Here is a 20,951-nt window from a genome sequence, read left to right on the forward strand (position 1 = left end):
TATAGGAAAGGCAGGATGGGGGCTTGATTCCTTTATTTAAGTATTCAGAATTGCAAGTTGGTTTCCTAGCATTTTTTTTTCTTTTGTGGCAAAAAACACAACATAAAATGTACTATCATAACCCTGAAGTGTATAGTAGTGTTAACTATATGCACATTGTTGTACGGATCTCTAGAGCCTTTTCATCTTGCAAAACAGAAACCCCGTATGCATTGAACAACTCCCCTTTTCCCTCTATCTCCAACCCCCAGCAACCAGCATTCTATTTTCTGTTTCTAAGAGTTTGGTCACTTCAGATAGTTGCTATAAGTGGAATCATGCAGTAATTGTCTTTTTGTAACTAGCTTATTTTACTTTGCAAAAGGTCCTTAAGTTTCATCCATGTTGTAGTATATGACAGGATTTCCTTCTTTTTAAAGTCTGAATAATATTCTTTTGCATGTATATATCACATTTTCATCCATTCAGCTTTTGATGGACATTTTAGGTTGCTTCTACCTCTTGGCTAATGTAAATAATGCTGCAGTAAACATGGGAGTACAAATATCTTTTCCAGATTGTTTTCCAATCTTTTGGATGGATCCCCAGCATATCTTGTGTTTTCTGCTCTAGACCTGCTATCAGCAACCATTTCTCTAAGGAGCCCTTCCCTAGGATTTCTTGCTTGTTCAAATCTCAGCTCTGTCACTTACTAGCTATATTGGGCAAGTTGCTTAGCCTTAGTTTACTCATTTGTAAAATGGGACTAATAATGTTACCTACATTATGGGACCATTGTGAGAATTAAATAAGAGAAGGCACATAAAATATTTAACCCAGTGCCTGGTATAAGTACTCAACAAACATTAGTTGGATAAATTACTTAATAATAGAAGAAGCGTATGTCTTCTTGAATAAATTTTTTCATGGACTATTTCAATTTTCTGTTCCAATTTGATCAATTGTCTTTAGGCCTGATGAGCAGCTATTATTACTCATGCTTCTATAGGAATGAGTCTTGGATCCTGCAGATTTTTCTTTCTTGGAATTCTGTCATTTGTTTGCTTGTTTCTGTTTTGTTTGTATTTGTTTTGGTAGAGTACCTGCTTGAGGCATTTTTTTAAAATAAAAATATATGTGGGAAATAAAATTTCCTTCTTTTTTTTTTAATTTTTCTCTTGACTGATCATTTGCAGGGACATAGAATTCTAGGCTCAAAACGAATTCTAGGACATGGAATTGTCATAGAACTTTGGAAATATTGCTCCATTGCCCTCTAATTCTAATATCATTGATAAAAATCTTTCTGCCAACCTGATGCAGTTGACCCTCGACCAACACAGGGGTTAGAGGCACTGACCCCCCCCATGCAGTTGAAAATCCACGTATAACTTTTGACTCCCCCAAACTTAACTACTAATAACCTGTTGACCAGAAGCCTTGCCGATAACATAAACAGCCAGTTAACACAAGTTTTGTATGTTACATGTATTATATACTTTATTCTCGCAATGAAGTAAGCTAGAGAAAAGAAAATGTCAAGAAAATCATAAGGAAAATAAATTTACAGTACTGTATTGTAAAAAATCAGCATTTAAGTGGACCTATGTAGCTCAAAGTTGTGTTGTCCAAGCATCAACTGTATTTATTCCTTTGCAAGAAACTTGTTTCTCCAATTTGTCTGTTTGTTTTTAAAGTTCTGAAATTTCATGTGGACTTATCTTGGGGTTTTTCTGGTTATCTTTGTTGGAATTCAACGCCATCTTTAAATTTGGAGATGTGTTGTTGTTAGTTGTAGAAATTGTTCTTTTGATAATTTCCCCCTCTCCATTTCTGGAATCTGGATATTAGGGGAACATTTGTCCTTCTGTATTTTAAAATTTTACCTGCATATTTTTCTACTTTTACCTTTGCATTTTACATTCTAAGCCACTTCTTCACCTTTATGTACCAGTTTTTGTTCCTTATGTGGGTATGATCCATACAGTCTTGATAGATTTTTTTTTTTTTCCATTTCAACATTATTCTATTTCAAGGACTCTTTTTTGGTCTCTGGTTGCTCTTTTGTCATAGTACCCAGTTCTGATTTTTGTCATTAACTTGATATTAGTATTATTATTACAGAGCCAAAGAAGCCTAAAGGCCTATGCAGAATCCATTCAGATAGTACTGTCTCACGTGAACAAAAATATTGTCAGAAACCTTAATTCTGGGGCGCCTGGGTGGCACAGCGGTTAAGCGTCTGCCTTCGGCTCAGGGCGTGATCCCGGCGTTATGGGATCGAGCCCCACATCAGGCTCCTCCGCTGTGAGCCTGCTTCTTCCTCTCCCACTCCCCCTGCTTATGTTCCCTCTCTCGCTGGCTGTCTCTATCTCTGTTGAATAAATAAATAAAATCTTTAAAAAAAAAAAAAAGAAACCTTAATTCTGTCTTTAGCAATCTAATTTGCTGTTTAGTTCTTCCATTTTTTTCTTTTTAAAAATTTAATACATTGAGTATACGTACCTGGTTGAAAGAATAGATAGGTCTGCTTCCTGATTCGATTTCCTCCTATTTCCAACTGCCAGAATCAGTCTGGGAATTTTTCAACCCTTCAGCTGCTTATTTTGGTATTCACTAACATATTGCTAGATTACATTCTTATTTCTAGATTTTTAAGATTTTAGGTATTACCTGACTTCCCAACATAAAAGATGAGGATTTAGCTCTTTGACACCACACACACACACTCTCGAATATGTTCCATTCTCCTAATTACAATTTACTGAATTTTCTGGTACATATCTCTTTAAAGGCCAATTTGTGCTTACGACCTCTGAAGGACTTATTCCCCTCTTCTAGATACAGGGAATTGTGGCAATCTGGTGGTCTAAGACCACCTAATTTTTTCCATTTAAGGATTATTTTCTACCAAATATTGTGAAATATATACTATTTAATCTAAGAGTCTACAACTGAGCCTAAGAGAATACTATCTGTGACAGCATATTTTCCAAAAATGGCCACAAAAATTTTGGTTCCCTACACTGTTCCAGAATTTTGGCACTCTCCCATCAAGAAGTATAGTATAGGGGCACTTGGTTGGCTCGGTGGGTTAAGCCTCCGACTCTTGGTTTCCGCTCAGGTCATGATCTCATGGGTTAAGGAATGAGCCCCAAGTTGGGTTCTGTGCTTCACCAGGAGTCTGCTTGAAGATTCTCTCCCTCTGCCCTTCCCTCCTCTTGCATGCATGTGCTTGCTCTCTCTCTCTCTCTCAAATCTTAAAAATAAGTATAGTTTATTTTATATCGTCCTCTGAATTTGAAAGGCCTTTGTGTCTGTCTCAATGAAATAGAAATGATGCTTGGTTTCTTTCTTTTCTTTTTTTTAAGATTATTATTTTAGAGAGAACAAGCACATGTGAGTGGGGGGAGGGGCAAAGGAAGGGAGAGAGAGAGAGAATCTCAAGCAGACTCCCCAATGAGTGCAAAACCTGATGTGGGGCTCAATCCCAGGACCCTGAGATCATGACCTGAGCCAAAATCAGGAGACAGATGCTTAACCGACTGAGGCCCCAGGCGCCCCAATGATGCTTGGTTTCTGGCTGCTATGGTCTGAACGTGTCCTCCCTCCCCCCAATTCATGTTGAAATCCTAACCCTCAAAGGTGATAGTTGGTGGGGGCTTTGGGACGTGTTTAAGTCATGAGGGAGGAACCCTCATGAATGGGATTAGTGCCTCTAAAAGAGACTCCAGAGAGATTCTTAGCTCTTTCCCTCATGTGAGGACGCTGCAGAAGTCAGCAGCCTGCAAGCATGGTCAAGAAGTCGCCAGAACCTGACCATACTGGCAGCCTGATCTTGGACTATCAGCCTCCAGAACTGTGAGATATAAATGTTTGTTGTTTATAAGCCACCTGTTGTCAAAAACCAACCTCTGTGCCCCAGAGCCAAAACAGAACACAAAGAATTTGCCTGGAAAAGGAGGCTGCAGCAGGCTAATGCCTTCAAAACTGCAGATCCAGGGCGCCTGGGTGGCACAGCGGTTAGGCGTCTGCCTTTGGCTCAGGGTGTGATCCCAGCGTTGTGGGATCGAGCCCCATGTCAGCCTCCTCCGCTATGAGCCTGCTTCGTCCTCTCCCACTCCCCCTGCTTGTGTTCCCTTTCTCGCTGGCTGTCTCTATCTCTGTCAAATAAGTAAATTAAAAAAAAAAATTGAAAAAAAAAACAAACAAACTGCAGATCCGCCCAGGGTAAGAGGCTGAGGGGTTTTATAGGGAAATACAGGATCTGGGTGTTTTTTTGGGTTTTGTTTGTTTGTTTTTTAAGATTTTATTTGACAGAGTGTGAGAGAGCACAAGCAGGGGGGAGAGGCAAAGGGAGAAACAGGCCCCTGACCCTGGGATCAAGACCTAAGCTGAAGGCAGACGCTTAATCCTCTGAGCCACCCAGGCACCCCCTGGGTGGTTTTGAGAGGAATCCGGTACATGCCGCCAGCCACGTTTAGTCATGTCTTCAAGGTGGTCTCATGACCAGCACTGGTGCTGGCCATCTGAGTCTCAGTATACATTGAGGTCAGCAAAGATGTCAATATAGATACTGAGTTCCTGGAACAAAGGATTCTACAGAAAAATGAGTGAAGGGGAGGAAGAGAAAAATTTGTTCAGTTTAAAGTCAAAGCTTGCTGAAGCATTAGTGTGTTCATGTTAATTTCCATCCATCTTTATGTTTCTATAGCGGTTTCACACCCAGTTTGTGGCATTTTGTATAGCAACCCAAAGGGACAAAGACACTGAAGCTAGGTTAGAAGACTATCCAGCTTCCATCTGTCTATCTCTCAACACTTGTCCCAATAGCCACATGGAAATTACTCTTTCTCACAAAAAAGAGCCCATGTCTGTAGCTGAGTGGTTTTCTTAACCTTCTTCTAGCCCATATAAATTTGAAGAGCTAAAAGTCTCTTTATTTTGTACTGTTCTGTATCTTTTAGTCCAAAATGCTCCATTTGTTTTAACTTCTTAAAATTTCTTGTGTCAATTTATAAACAACTCCATTAGACAAAGACCCATCCGGAAATCTTGTCAAGGTAAGCTCTTCTCTACAATGGGATTCTCTGGAGGCTGCTGAGATATATCCTTTCCCAAGCACGGCTGCCAACATTTCTGGTCTTCATGGTCTTCTAGACGTTTGACACTTCTGCACAGCAAACAGCCACTATCAACCTCCAGATGTGTGTGATTCTAAAAATTCCAACTCCTGCCCTTTGAGGTGCTTGGTGCAGAAAAGCTGTCCATGCCAAGCTCTGTACTGGCTGTAGATTCATGAGCACAACAAATGTTGTTTTAAACCGCTAAGTCTGAGTGGTTTGTTACAAAGCAAGAGAATTTGTAACAGAGTGCTATTAATACTTTGAAAGCCCCTTGTATGTCCCTCCCTGTTTGTAACTTTTTCTTACTCCTCCAGAAATAACTAGAATTCTAAATTAAGAACTCATTTTTTTAAAGTTTTTTACTTAAGTGATCTCTACATTTGACATGAGGCTTAAACGCATGACCCCGAGATCAGGAGACCCATGCTCTTCTGATGGACCCAGCCAGGCACCCCTCCCTTGCTTTTTAAGTTAATTTCATCACATACATAAGTACCTCTCAACACTGTATTGCATTTACCTGTTTTCAGTAAACAGGTTAAATCATACTTTTGGGCTTGCTTTTTCATACATGACTTGCGGGATTCATTGATGTTGGTATTTTATTCCTTTTTTGGGGTTACATAATACTCCATTGGGTGACCATGCTGCAATTTACTTATCCATTCTGTCAATGAGTATTTGGAGAGGTTTTTTTTTTTTTTTCCCCTCTTACAATGCTGACACGAACACTTTTGTATGCCTCCTGGCATATGTATAAGTTTTTTTTTCCTAGGATAAAATAGCAGATTTGTACACATTATGCTTTACTACGTAATGTTAAATCACTTTCTGGAGTTGGTTGTTATCAACGGACACTCCCATCTCAACATACATCCTGTTGTTCCACATTCTCTACACTTGGTATCCCCAGACTTTCAAATTTTATCATTCTAGTGTGTATCTGCCTCCTTAATAGACTTTCAATAAAGCCCTTTATATCCCCTTCCTAAGTAGATGTAGTACTACAGCATTCTGGAGGATGCTTCCCAGCTTTCCCCACTGCAGGCTGTCAGCCTTCTCAGGTTTGCTAAGATGACCACCACTAATGTGTTCTCCAGCTTTCAAAATTTTGTGGCTATTTCTCTCCCATTATTTTTGTCTTTGAGATGATGCCTTAAACAAATTCTTTGGCTGTTTTAATGACAGCCAAAGGGGGGAGTTAAAATTAAACGTATATGTTAGTGGCATGATCTTCCACCATGGATAGATTTTTAAAATTTCAGTAAGTTTTTTGGGGTGCCTGGGTGGCTCAGTTGGTTAAGCGTCTGACTAGTTCATGATCTTGGGATCCTGGGGATCAAGCCCCATGTTTGGCTTTGCACTCAGCAGGACTCTGCTTCCCCTCTCCCTCTGCCCCTCCCCCTGCTTGTCCTCTCTTTAGAATAAAGCAAAATTTAAAAAAAATCAGTAATTTTTTTATTTCTAAATGTTGTTTTGGCTTGTTTTTAGAATTTGGTCTTTTCTGCTGTTCCTGTTTCTTGCTAACTTTTTGTTTCCATGTTTTTCCTTAAAACCTATCATATAAATTTATAATCTGGATGTGACAATTTCTCTATCTCATATTGTCTTTCAGAATCTGTATGTGTTATTTTGGACTCGTTCAAGTGGCTTGTTTCCTTGTGAGTTTAATAATTTTGTGAGCTCACATATGGGTGAGCTTAATCTGGGACAGCCTTGAGGTTCTAAATTAGGGACCAGCAAACTATGCCCAAAGGCCAAGTTTGGTCCATTACCTGCTTTTGTAAATATTCTACCACACCACAGCCAGGCCCATTCTTTATGTACTGTCTACAGCTCCTTTGCACTACAAGAGCAGAGCTGGGTAGTTGCTACAGACACTGGATGGTCCACAAAGTAAAAAATATTTACTTTCTGCCCTTTACAATAAAGCATGCCAACTTCTGACCTAAATTATGGATATTTTCTTCAGAGAAGATGTATATTTGCTTCTGCCAGGACCAGAGGTGGGGAGGATCTCATGACCTGCACCACCCTTACCCTTCTTTGAGAACTCATGCCAAACGTATGAGGCCAGCAACAGAAAAAAAAGGTCTTCAGAGTACCTATTCCACTACATTGCTAGAAGCAGCTATATCATATCTTCTCTTTGACTATATTGTTCTCATTTTAAGACAGTATGGATCTTTTTCATTTAAAGGGTGGATCCTTGGGTCACCTGGGTGGCTCAGTTAGTTAAGCCTCCGACTCTTGATTTCAGCTCTGGTCTTGGTCTTGGAGTCCTGGGATCCAGCCCTGAATGGGGCTCTACACTCAGTGGGGAGTCTTCTTGAGATTCTTTCTGCCCCTCCCACCACTCTCTGTGGGCTTCTCTCTCAAATAAATAAATAAATCTTAAAAAAAAAAAAAAAGAGTGAATCCTTTCAACCTAGAGACACATGTCCTTTTAAGTAACTTTTCTTGTATTATTTAATAATTTCCTTACCTCAAGTCTTTTCTGTTTTCTTAAACTCTTGCTATTAAAATGTTAGGCCTCCTGATTTGATTTTCTAATTTTATTTTTTCTTCTTTATCTTTTGGTTATGTTTTCAGGATGAGTTCCTCAACAACTTTATCTTCCAACTCTTCTAATGAATTGCTTTGGCTATCATTTTTAATTTCCAAGGACAGTTCCTTGTTCCAAATGTCCCTTTTCAAAGCATCCTATAAGGTCAACTAATCTTTGACAAAGCAGGAAAGAATATCCAATGGAAAAAAGAGTCTCTCTTCAACAAATGGTGTTGGGAAAACTGGACAGCAACATGCAGAATGAAACTGAACACTTTCTTACACATACACAAAAATAAATTCAAAATGGAGGAGACCAAAATGTGAGACAGGAAACCATCGAAATTCTAGAAGAGCGCTGTAGCAACTTCTTACTAGACATGTTGCCAAAGGCAAGAAACAAGAACAAAAATGTTGGGACTTCATCAAGATAAAAAGTTTCTGCACAGTGAAGGAAACAGCAATACTAAAAGGCAGCATATGGAATGAGAGAAGATATCTGCAAATAACATATCTGATAAAGCGTTAGTATCCAAAATTTTAAAGAACTTATCAAACTGAATACCCAAAAAAACAAATAATCCAGTTAAGAAATGGGCAGAAGACATGAATAGACATTTTTCCAAAGAAGACATCCAAGGGTGCTGGTGTGGCTCAGTCAGTTGAATGGCTGCCTTTGGCTCAGGTCAGGATCCCAGTGTCCTGGGATCGAGCCCTGCATTGGGCTCCCTGCTCAGTGGGGGGCCTGCTTCTCCTTCTCCCTCTGCTGTTCCCCCTGCTTGTGCTCTGGTGCTCTCTCTCAAATAAATAGATAAAAATCTTTAAAAAAAAAGAAGACAACATCCAGATGGTTTACAGACACATGAGTTCAACATCACTCATCATCAGGGAAATACTAATCAAAACCATTCAGAATGGCTAAAATTAACAACACAGGAAACAACAGATGTTGATGAGGATGGAGAAAGGGGAACCCTCTTGTACTGTTGTGGGAAAGTAAACTGGAGCAGCCAGTCTGGAAAACAGAATGGAGTTTCCTCTAAAGTTAAAAATAGAACAAACCTATGATCTGGCATGCACTATTAGGTATTTACCCAAAGGATACAAAAACACAGATTTGAAGGGATATAGGCACCCCAATGTTTATAGCGTCATTGTCAACAACAGCCAAACTATGGAAAGAGTCCAAATGTCCATCAACTGATGACTAAAGAAGATCACCAAAAAGAATGAAGTCTTGCCATTAGTAACGACGTGGATGGAGCTAGTATATTATGTATGCCTCCCCTCAGCCCTAACAATGTCAGATCTCTTATGTACTGGAGATTTTCCTCAATCATCTGGTGATCCTGGTTCTAAGTTCATATTTAATACTAGTCAATAAAGAGTTGAATAGAAACCCCATGTATGCTGCTATGACTTGAAATTAGTGGGCTTCACTGAAGAATGATAAAGTGGCAAGCAGGCTTTTCACTGAGATACAACCAAAAGTGAGTATCTGGAGATCTCTAAGGCCAATTAATTTCTCTGAAGAAAAAAACCCTGGCAGAGAAGCCTATACCCATGGCCAGCATTGTGGGAACATGATTACAGCGCCCACATTCAGAATGCAGATTTTCACTTAACCCATATTTTCAACTCTATACGTATCTAACCCAGGCTTTCTATTATTCTTGGTACCCTGTTAAGTCTGATCTTCCAGTTCAGTTGCTCAAGAGAATTAACCTCTGGCCTTCTGATCAAAAAGGCTGAAGGACAAAAAGTGGTCAGCTGACTTAAGTAAGGGCAGAAAAAGGTAATTCAATGATTTTGTACATGGACTTGCAACCAATCTTTTTTTTTTAAATGTCCCAAGCATCGTCTCTGAATATGAGCACCAGCTCTTCCAGGTACTGAGCATCTTTTCTGGGGATACTGGCCTTTCTCACTGAACTGCCTTTTGCAGGCACTGAGATTAGAGCTTCCTTGGTTCTGGCTCTGCTAATGAGTCAGTCTTTCTCTACCCGCATTTTGTTTTCCAAGAATTTACTGAATTCTCTTATCCTTTGATTTCTTGTTTCCTGTTTTATTTATCATTGTGTGGTTACACTTTACTGTTATTTTACTGAAATTTCAGGAGAAAATAAATTGACAATCTGCAGTTTTAGCACAAATTCTTCAAACTGAATTGTAAATAATCCATGCATTTCTCTTCCCAATTAATAAATTCTGTTAGAGATTTCTTAACAATAGAACAAATGGATGACCAAACACCCAACAAACAGGACTCTGAAATCAAATAAATGGACATTTTTAATGTAGGTCACATTTTAATATAGTTTTAAAAACACTTCCAAATATAACTACAAATTTAATCAGGAAAAATACCTGAAAGGAACATGTATCTTAATTAACCATTAGTACATTATCTTAAAGGAATTATTTTCCTGAATCCTTGGCTTACTTCATTGGGTTTATAAAGATATAAACCTACTGATTTTTCTATTTGAATTATTTTGTACTAAATGTAGTTTTTCCCGGCTGATAATTATAAATAAACCTGATGACAAAAATCACATCTTAAATGGGGAAAAAAGTTTCCCTTAGTAAGTTGGTAAAGACTGTAAGTTGATAACTTTTAAACTTCTGATTTACTATAAAGTAGCAATTAGTAAAATCCACACCCTCCCCTAAATTCAGCTTTTCTATTGTAAAAATTTTTTATAGAAAATGTACTCTGAGTGCAATAAAATCTCCATTTTTTTTAAATCAACAAATAGACATACCAAAATAATTCATCATGACAATCAGAACGAAGAAAGATTTAACAGTATCATGTTTGCTAAGGAAAACATTACTGTGGAAGGCATCCAAGGAGTCTAAAATGGTTTTGCTGTGGCAACAAGGCTTCAGGCTGATGTTCATACTACTGGCAAAAAAGCTTTCCCCCCTTTACAGTGGAACATCAGTGCATATTCCTTTACATATTAAAAAACTTAAATTTTTAAAAATTATCAATTTGCTTTAAAATAATTGTTTAACTCACCTTCGAAACACAGATTGGCTATGATAAATTCATTATTTAACAACTTGGGTATTTCTAAAACCTAGAAGGGCTAAAACTCATTGAAGCGTCAGGAAGTTCTAATGCAGGTCAGAAAAGAGGGAGAGAAGTCCAATGCTGTTTGTGGAATGGAAGAGCAACAATTTTAATATCTATTTTAAAATACTGAAACATTTTGGGCTCAGTCTCTACTACTTTTAATAAAACACAGCAGTAAACCAAACATATTACAACATGAACCCTATCTCATTCTCAAAAAACAATTTTCTGCTACATACATAAATAAAAAGTGCTTGTAACTAATAATATACAACACTAAAAAAAGTCTTGAGATCATGTAGGCTTATGTCTCATCGCCAGCAATGAGAGCGGTATATGCTAAGGGTGTCATAATATTTACAAAAGACAAAAAAAATATATATATATATTCAATTATTATTTCCTATGGTTCTAATGTTATTATACCATTGAGCATAAAATAATCTTTTACATGGTAATTAAACAGATTATATTATGGAAGAGTAAAAAGCAAGGAAATCCTCCTTAGGGATTTCTGAAGATTAAGTGTTTGTACTAGTTCATAATGAAAAACATGAATAGAACACAATTCTGGAAAAAAAAAGACTAATTTATTTGTTTTATAAGATAAAATATGAGTGATCTTAGTTTAGATGCCAAGAAGTGGCATCTTAACCAAGAATAAATTCATAGTATTTCTTATTCACTTAAATAAGACAGGAAGGGAAATTCTAATTCCTGCCACCTGCCTAGTCACTTCAAAAATTCTTAAGAAGTCACAATAAAAACATCCTGGGTTTTTGGTTACTCTTTAAAGTAAAAATTTCCTGATACCCTGGAAGCAATGAGTTCAATTTGGTGTCTTCTTGTGTTCTGGGAAACAACGGTAAGTTTATACCGACATCTCAGGTTTCAAATGCTGTGACCAATTATTTGTGAGTTATAATCTGCAGGCTCCATTTTTAAAATATGTGGGATGACACTGTCAATTCTTACATTGCCAATGAGACCTTTGAAAAACAGTTCTTCAGTGATGGTAGCATTCATCAATCTCAAAGCAGGCAATCTGAGTAGCAGTCTGGACAACCTAAAAAGGGGAAGGAAAAACAAGGGTGTAAATCAAAAAGAGATTTAGTAGAAAAATAGGAGTAATTTCTGCATGTATATTGGTTGTGGTCTAATAAAGATCTAATTTTCAAAAGTCAAAAAATAAAAACTTAAGTATTCTCAAGCCTTAAAGGTTATGACAATCATCTGCATATATACATGCAGTCTGACAGACTTCACAGGAAAGCTTTGCTCTTAACTACTACACTGTGTTGCCTCTACTTGGCCATATGGACCATGGAACTAATAAGTTATTTATTTGTTTATTTTAAAAAAAGATTTATTTATTTCAGAGAGAGTGCCTGTGCACGCATGAGCAGGGGGAGGAGAGGGAGACGGGGAGAGAGAGAGAGATCTCAAGCAGACTTCCCACTGAGCTCAGAGACCGACACGGCCCATCCCACAACACCGAGGATCATAACCTGAGCTGAAATCAAGGAGTTGGACACAACCAACTGAGCCACCCAGGTGCCCCACCATGGAACTAAGTTATCAAAGTACAGATCAAATTATACACTTAAGAATGGATTAGAAGGGGCTCCTGGGTGGCTCAGCCATTGGGCGTCTGCCTTTGGCTCAGGTCGTGGTCCCAGGGTCCTGGGATTGAGCCCTGCATCAGGCTCCCTGCTTGGCGGGAAGCCTGCTTCTCCTTCTCATACTCTCCTTGTTTGTGTTCCCTCTCTCGCTGTCTCTCTCTGTCAAATAAATAAATAAAATCTTAAAAAAAAAAAAAAAAAAGAATGGCTTAGAAATTCAGTTGAGGTTGTAAGAACAATGTTTTGTGTTATCAGGACACATGGGGCTCAATGGTAATCAAAAACAAACTGAAATGGTAAAACAGGCAATAGTTATTATTGGGAAGACTGGGAAGAGCAAAGAATATGGAATCAAGACCACTGGGTTCAAATCTCGATTCAACTACCCCTCTATCTATGTGAATGTGTATTAGCCACTTACTTATCCCTAGTCTCTCCGTGTTGTGGTAAAGATTAATGAAACGATTCCTACCAGTTTCTGTGCTACTGAGGATCTTAAAGGCAAAATCATATCTTGCATAAGGTGTAAGCTGAAGACTGCTATCCAAAGATAATTTATTATTTTTAAATAAATCAGAATGTAAGAAACTGAGAGAGTTCCAGAGACCAATCAGAGCAGATGGAATGTACTGGAACAGAGGTCAACCAACAACTATATGTCAAGAAGGAGGAAAATTTACATACTATATTTGTTTGTACAATGAGGTATAAAACAACTTTTGAAACATTAAAAAACTGTGAACAATCATAACAAAACCAACAACAACAAAAAATAACTTTCTGAAAAGCCTGGGTATGTGTATCCCTCTTGTATTTCACACTCTAACATTTGTGACCAACTGAAAACAGGATTATGTCACCTTTTTTTAAAAAGGATTTTATTCATTCATTTGTCAGAGAGAGAGAGAACACAAGCAGGTGGAGCAGCAGGGAGAGGGAGAAGCAGGCTCCCTGCTGAGCAAAGAGCCCCATGCAGGACTTGATCCCAGAATCTTGGGATCATGACCTGAGCCGAAGGCAGAAGCTTAACCTACTGAGCCACCCAGGCATCCCTAAGTCGCCTTCCTGTAACCAGTACTCTCGTCCTCAAATTACCCCGCTCTTGTTTGTTCCCATCATGTGAGCCGCAGCAATAAAAGTGGTAGGAGGCAGGGTACGAAAACTGGTTAGATAAACTAAGGGTGATTTTCATGATGGAACTGGCTTATAAATCTATTAATATCTGTAAATAATTATTTTCTGTAAAACATTCTTTTATTAGTACAAAGCATGTTAAATTAATATTAGTAAAGACATTTATATAGCCATTATATGTTATATTACATATATGTTACACTATAAACAATATGATATACTATACTATAGGCAGTGTTCTAAGCTATTTATATATATAAACTGATTTAATCATTATACTAATTGTGGGTACTATTTTTTTTTTTTTAAAGATTTTATTTATTTATTCGACAGAGATAGAGACAGCCAGCGAGAGAGGGAACACAAGCAGGGGGAATGGGAGAGGAAGAAGCAGGCTCATAGCGGAGGAGCCTGATGTGGGGCTCGATCCCATAATGCCGGGATCATGCCCTGAGCCGAAGGCAGATGCTTAACCGCTGTGCCACCTAGGCGCCCCTAATTGTGGGTACTATTATCTACATTTTACAGATAAAGAAACTGAAACACAGAAGTTGAATAACTTGCCCATGGTGATACAGCTAGTAAATGAGGGGTCAGGAGTCAAGCCCTGGTATTCTGGCTCTGACAGCCATGTGCTAGCAGAACTACTCTCCAATTCTGTTCCTCTTCAAAAACTGAGTTGGATCTTACAAAAAAAAAAAAAAAATTCTTTTCAAGGGACATCAGCAAGAAATATCTTGGTAAAAATATCATAAACCAAATTTCTAAATTATTTATAAAATAGTTGAATGGCATTTTTATTCATTCATTCCTATTTTTTCCCTTTCACTAATAAAATTATTTCATCTGAAGAAAACAGAGTTTGGGCACTAGAGTCAGACGACCTGAGCTCAAAGGCAGGCCCTGTCATCTGTATATGGCCCTGAGCAAGTTATTTAACCTCTCTTTGCCCAAGGTTCCTTCTATAAATTGTAAGAAATACATGAAATACTACCTGCAAATCACTTGCAACAACACACTACTGCTTTTAATAGGATTAGCTATTTCAAAGGTCTAGGCTGACTGAAACACTGACTTACTCTTGGAATGGAAAATAATGAAATAATAGACTCATAAAAGAATTTAAGATGGATTTAATAAAATAGTATTTAACTTTTAGATACCTGTAGGTGTCATCTGGATATGTTTTGGTTATATAATCTTGGAATTCCACATATGCCTTTTCCTGAAATTTCTCAATTTGTTCCATGTTTTCTAGGCCTGGATGATCTGAAATATTAAAGAATATATTGTTACCTAGTTCTGAATGCTCATTTAATAAGGCAAGGAGAGATGAGATAGAAGGGTGTGGGAAGAACAGTTCAGTCAAATAAAAAAAAAAAGGCGCACTATCCTATGTGTAGTTCTCTCACTCCACAAATATATTTAGTAACCCACCTACTAAATGCCAGACACTGTACTTTAAACCCTTTTTAAAAAATTTATCTATTTTTAAAAAGATTTTATTTATTTGAGAGGGAAAGAGAGAGAGTATGAGTGGGGGGAATGGCAGAGGGAGAGGGAGAAACAGACTCCTAGCTGAGCAGGGAGCCCGATGTAGGGCTCCATCCCAGGACCCTGGGATCATGACCTGAGCTGAAGGCAGATGCTTAACCGACTGAGCCACCCAGGTGCCCCTGTACTTTAAACCCTTATAACTATTTGTCTCATATACATATTCTAAAATGTAAATAAATGAGATCACTGGTTTCTACTAAAATAGTTTCCTCTATTCCAAAAGTCATGGAAGGGAGTTTGATCATCTTGCTTCAACAGGAACAAAAAATTAAAATAGCTTAGCTAAAAAAGCATTTTTTAATCCAATGAAATATCTTCAGATTATATTCTATACTATTTTTTTCATAAGAACCTTCACATCATTGTTAGGTTAAAAGATACTTCTGAAATTATCAAACAATGGGCAGTATCTCTATCAGAAAAACTGTAACACAGAAACATGAAATAATCTATATAAACATTTCAGTAGTCACTATAAAATTTCACAAAAATGGGAATATTAAGAGAACCTCAATAAAATTATGCCTAAATTAGGCAATATTGAAAAACATGGAAAGCTCTGCTCTGACCAAAGAGAATAAAAAATAAATAGAATATATTGGGAATACTTAATAAAATAAAATTACATTAAATCAAATCTATGTTCTTTTAATTTTAAGGAAAATGAAGGTGGCAAATTGGTTGTGATTAAAATGGAAATACATGTTATGAAGTTCCATGAACATTTTAAGGAACAGAAAAAAAGGTTTAATTGTCATATTAGTATCACTGAGCTTAAGAAGCAGGTTTCCTCATATAATTTTCTTATGATGCACAGGAATAGAAATACATACCAAAATAAGAAATACAGGGTCTAAAAGAATAGTCAATTTTTCGTATTCAAAAACTGATCATTGAGCTTATTGTCATTTTACTGTATGTGAAAGCTAGAAACTGGCAGGAAAATAAGAGACATTTTTCTATTTGTTGGTATCTCTAATAAGATGTTTAGAAGTTTAACCCATTAACAAACCAACACTCACCTTTCATTTGCCTTCTAATGATGCCTACCAAAATATGCCTAAGAATTTAAATGTGGACATGAACATAATTATGTCATTTCAATGATTTCTTCAACTTTCCTTTTCATACTTAGATCAATGTCTAACATCCACAAAATTCACTGATTTAAAATAATACAATAGTTTTTCGTAGATTCAGAGCTGTGCGACCATTACTATGAACTGAATTTTGGAACATTTTTGTCACCCCAAGAGAAACTCTGCGCCCACTGGCAGTCACTTTCCATGCTCCCCCTTCTTAGTCCCTAGTAGCCACTAATCTAGTTTATGTCTCTACAGACTTGCCTATTCCAGAGATTTCATATAAATGGAATCATATAAAATGTGGTCTTTTGTGACTGGGTTCTTTCACTTAGTGTGCGGTTTTCAACCACGGTGTAGCATCTATCAGTATTTCATTCCTTTTTATGGCTGATACTCCAGTGTGTGTAGATATTACATCTGGTTTATTCATTTGTTGAAGGACACTTTGGTTGTTTCCACTTTCAGTGCATCATTTCACATTCCCACCAGCAATGTATGAGATTCCAGGTTCTCCACACCCCCAAATACTGTGTTTTAATTAAGAAGTAAATATTTATGTACCTGGACTGAAGAGTACTATTGCCTTCAGGTAGGCATATTCATACCCATCAATGCAGAGTTTAACCATGCTGTTACAGAACTCCTGTAGTTTAAAGATGTGCTCCATCAATAATTTTCTTCTTTCTGTTGACATTTTATCTTTAATTAAAAACAAACAAACGAAAGCTAGTTTTTGGCTAAAATGTATGACTATTTTTACCCAATATATTTCCTTCTCATTAATTTCTAGCTTTGAATATAACCAATTTGTAAATGTTTAAAATTCATTATCTCTGCAAGTAAAGATGAAACTAATTAGAGATCTGCAGACATTACTCATTCAAGAAAAAAAAAAGCTGTTAGAAAAAAAATAAAAACAAAACCCCCAACAAATTCAGTGTTTCTTTTCAAGATACATCTTTGAGAAGATAAGCTGTAAAGATAACCTCCTGAAAAACTAGCCTACAAAAGACTCAAATTTTGGTAACGAGATTTTATTTAAGTTTTTAATTGGTTGAAAAAAATGAGCAGAAGCACCTAGAGTTCTTAAAGTTACCAACACTACTAAAATAAAAACAAATACTTAGCAAAAAAAACACAGCCAAGACCAAAGGAAAGTTGAGTATAATAAAGTTTTATAACAACTTTTCAAATTTATTGTGTTTATGTTTAAAACACATCTGATTAGTCAACCATAGCTTTAGTGAAGTAGGCTATATATAACCCATCACAAATTTGTGAGAAATGAATCAAGATCGGGAGTCCATATATACAAGATGGAATGTAGTGTTACCTTCTACCAGATCTATTGTTGATGACATTTTAAGGTGATTTTTCTGTCCTCAAACAGGAAGTGGAAGCAGATGACTTAAAAATGACGTAAAACAATGAGATATGGGACATGCTAAGGAAGTAAAACATGATTCCCGATTTGTAAATTATTTCTAAATTCTCCTAAATTCAAAAAGCAGTTCTTCCTATGCCCCATGGTTAGTCACAAGCCAATTTAAACATTTATAAATCAATGACTGCCTGTGTCCTCAATTAAAGCCATAACCACCATGGCATCAAGAAAAGGAAAAAGAGTAAAGACTGCTCTGGTTATAGATTCCAATGAACTAATTAAAAAAAAAAAAATCAGCCTATGTTGGGACTCAAAGGACTATAATTTTAAAAAGGCAGTTTGAAGTTGGTGGGAAGTATACATTTAAAAATATCTGATCACCTCTATGTAAGTTAACCCTGGATTCTTTGTTATCTATGTCCAAATATGCAAAAATTCACAGGGCCTACTCAGAAGCAGCCGGCCAGACTTAAATACAATTGTTTCAATTTTGTTATGCTCTCATTTGAAAATATTTTTGGGTGATTAATGGGTGAATTTATCAAAATGTAAAAGTTATCTCTAGTAAAAAGGCTGTTGGTATCTAAAACATTAATCAGCTATCTAACTTTAATGATAACATAGTCTATAAAACTCACACCCCCTAATATCCTAGAAAAGGAAATAAATAAGATGCTCCTTACCCTGTTGAAGGCTACTGTGAAGACAATTGACAAATGTTGCTAATATAGTTGCCACATTCATCACCTGCCAACACTGGGCAAGACCAAGAGTAAAAAGTTCATTCCAGTAAGCTTTCACCAATGATATGCTATTTTCTTGTCTATTAAAGTGAAACACAACAAACACATAACAGATATTAACATGTATTTTATAAACTTTAAAACTTTTTAAAAGATTTTATTTATTTGACAGAGAGAGAGAGAGAGAGCATGAGCAGGGGGTAGGGGCAGAGGGAGAGGGAGAAGCAGACTTCCTGCTGAACAGGGAGACTGACTCAGGGCTCCATTCCAGGACCCTGAGATTATGACCTGAGCCGAAGACTGGGCCACCCAGGTACCCCCTAAAACTGACTTATAATTAAAAATAAAATATTAACTGAACTGAAATTATCCTAGAAAGACCACTGGACATGGACCTGATCAAGTCTGTCTTTTGTATAACTGATAGCAATTGATGAGGAAGGCTTAGAAATTAAAATATTTGCTGGCTTATTAATTAGTTAGTTTATAAGAACAGTTGCAGGTAGTATCCAGGGGCGCCTAGGTGCACAGTGGGTTAAGCATCCGATTCTTGGTTTTGGCTCAGGTTGTGATCTCAGGCTTGTAAGATCAAGCCCCTCGTTGGGCGCTGTGCTCAGCATGGAGTCTGCCTGAGAATCTCTCTCTTTTTCTCTCTGCCGCTTCTGCTCATGCATACTCTCACTCTCTAAAATAAGTAAATAAACCTTCAAAAACAAAAACAAAGACAGTCGCAGGTAGTATTTCAAACTAAAAGTTGGGGCTTTAATCCCACATTTCATGGAAACAGATGGAATAAAGATTATTTAAAAAATTTTTTAAAGCAAAAGCATACATTAAAAACTTTCCCAAGTTTTCTTTTGCTTTAAATGCAGGTATGTTTTTTTATGAAAGGGCAATTAAGAATTATTTGATGATAGGTAAGCAACTGATTTCCTGGGAGAAATGGTTTATTCTTCTTTTTTTAAGATTTTATTTTTTTATTTGTGAGAGAGAGAGAGAGAGAGCGCGCGCGTGCGCGCGCACGCAAGTAGGGGGAGGGGCAGAGGGAGAAGCAGGCTCCCTGCTGAGCAAGGAGCCCGATGCAGGACTTGATCCCAGGACGCTGGGATCATGACCTGAGCCAAATGCAGAGGCTTAACAAACTGAGACATCCAGGAGTCCCGAAATGGTTTATTAGTATAAACAGATGGGATGTTAGTATCCCTATAAATGAGATACTGAGAATTTTGCTAGGAGTAATGAAAATAAGAAAGGTTCCTTCCCGAACTTCTTTTTTTAAAAAATTTTTTATTTATATTTATTTTTTATTATTTATTTAATTTACTTATTTAAAAAGATTTTATTTATTTACTTGACAGAGAAAGAGACAGCCAGTGAGAGAGGGAACACAAGCAGGGGGAGTGGGAGAGGAAGAAGCAGGCTCCCAGCGGAGGAGCCTGATGTGGGGCTCGATCCCAGGACTCTGGGATCACGCCCCGAGCCGAAGGAAAACGCTTAACGACTGAGCCACCCAGGTGCCCCCCTTCCCGAACTTCTGAATAAGAAATCTCAAGAGCATGAGAGAGCAGAAAAAATATTAGAAGTCAGCTAGAATTTTAAAACCTAGATCATCCACTGATTATCCATTTGAAATCTGGCTAATATGCTTCCCAGGTCTCAGCTGCTTAGTTATATAAAATGATGAGAAACTATATGTCCTATACCCTGCTCATAGTTATTATGAGATGTAAATATAAGAATTATGTGAATAAGGGATGACATAAAGCATATGCCAGACACTATTCAAGGCACTGGAGAAACAGGAATAAACAGGATGGATTAAGTCTGCCTCCACGAAACAGAAGGTAAACATAAAAAAATACCACTTCAAATATTTTATACAAATATTATATACACACGCATATAGTTATATATACATCAGGTTATTTTCGGGGAATAAAAATTCTACATTACTATGAAGTAGGATGATGCATTAAAAAATGGGGGGGGGTGTTCAGGTAAGGTGGCTAGAGAAGGCACGTCTGAGGGGCCAACATCTGAGTAGAGAAAGATGGGAAAGAACATAAAAAAACAAAAAGATCTAGGGTATTGCCAATTTCTTATAGCATTCAAAATTTATTTGAAAGTGAAGTTCAAATGAAAAGAAAATCAGTATTTTTAACTTTCCATATAAAAATGATGTAAAATTTAAATCTTAAAATCAAAGAAGATAAAAGAGATCAAGATACTATTTTTATGTATCAGAAAAGACAGCTAAAATCCAGAATTGAGGAGAGTGTGAGGAAATAAGCATTCACTCTCATATAAGCACTGCTGATGTGTTAACTGACTCAACATCTTTTTGGAGGACAATTTAATACTATCTATCAAAAAACTAGAACATACACCCTCTAAGACTTAGCTATTCCACTTGTAAGAACCTACTTTATAGAAATATACAAAGTAGGCAAATTATGCATAAAATGCTACAGTGCTTATTGTAGCACTGGATAAAATAACAAAGAAAATTAGCAAGAACCCAATGTGTACTAATAAAGGTGAGTAAATCAATAAGAGATCCTGTAAAAGGGAATACTAGGCAACCATTAAGGAGAATAGAATAAATTTACATATGCTGACATAGGAAGAAACCCATCTTATTAATGTAAAAAGAAAGGCAAAGAATAGGATATGCAAGTGTGTACTGGATTGT

At 37.0% G+C, this 20,951-nt stretch overlaps 1 protein-coding gene across 3 annotated transcripts in view; it reads right to left on the reverse strand.

Moving 5' to 3' along the window:
- Positions 1 to 8,857: 8,857 nt before the first annotated feature.
- The window catches only part of NR2C1 (nuclear receptor subfamily 2 group C member 1), a 45,251-nt gene continuing 33,157 nt past the window's right edge, over positions 8,858 to 20,951 (reverse strand). Inside the window, exons 9-12 of one of the 3 annotated variants that reach the window (XM_019799676.2) lie at positions 18,200 to 18,339; positions 16,694 to 16,831; positions 14,654 to 14,759; positions 8,858 to 11,800 (exon numbers count right to left, since the gene is read on the reverse strand). In XM_019799676.2, the coding sequence (XP_019655235.1) occupies positions 11,626 to 11,800; positions 14,654 to 14,759; positions 16,694 to 16,831; positions 18,200 to 18,339 (559 nt within the window). In that variant the 3' untranslated portion in view covers positions 8,858 to 11,625. The remainder of the gene's footprint in view (positions 11,801 to 14,653; positions 14,760 to 16,693; positions 16,832 to 18,199; positions 18,340 to 20,951) is intronic. The other 2 variants (XM_011225013.3, XM_002919243.4) reach the window with 2 other exon arrangements.

This window comes from Ailuropoda melanoleuca, chromosome 15 (assembly GCF_002007445.2).
Source record: "Ailuropoda melanoleuca isolate Jingjing chromosome 15, ASM200744v2, whole genome shotgun sequence".
NCBI classification, from domain to species: domain Eukaryota; kingdom Metazoa; phylum Chordata; class Mammalia; order Carnivora; family Ursidae; genus Ailuropoda; species Ailuropoda melanoleuca.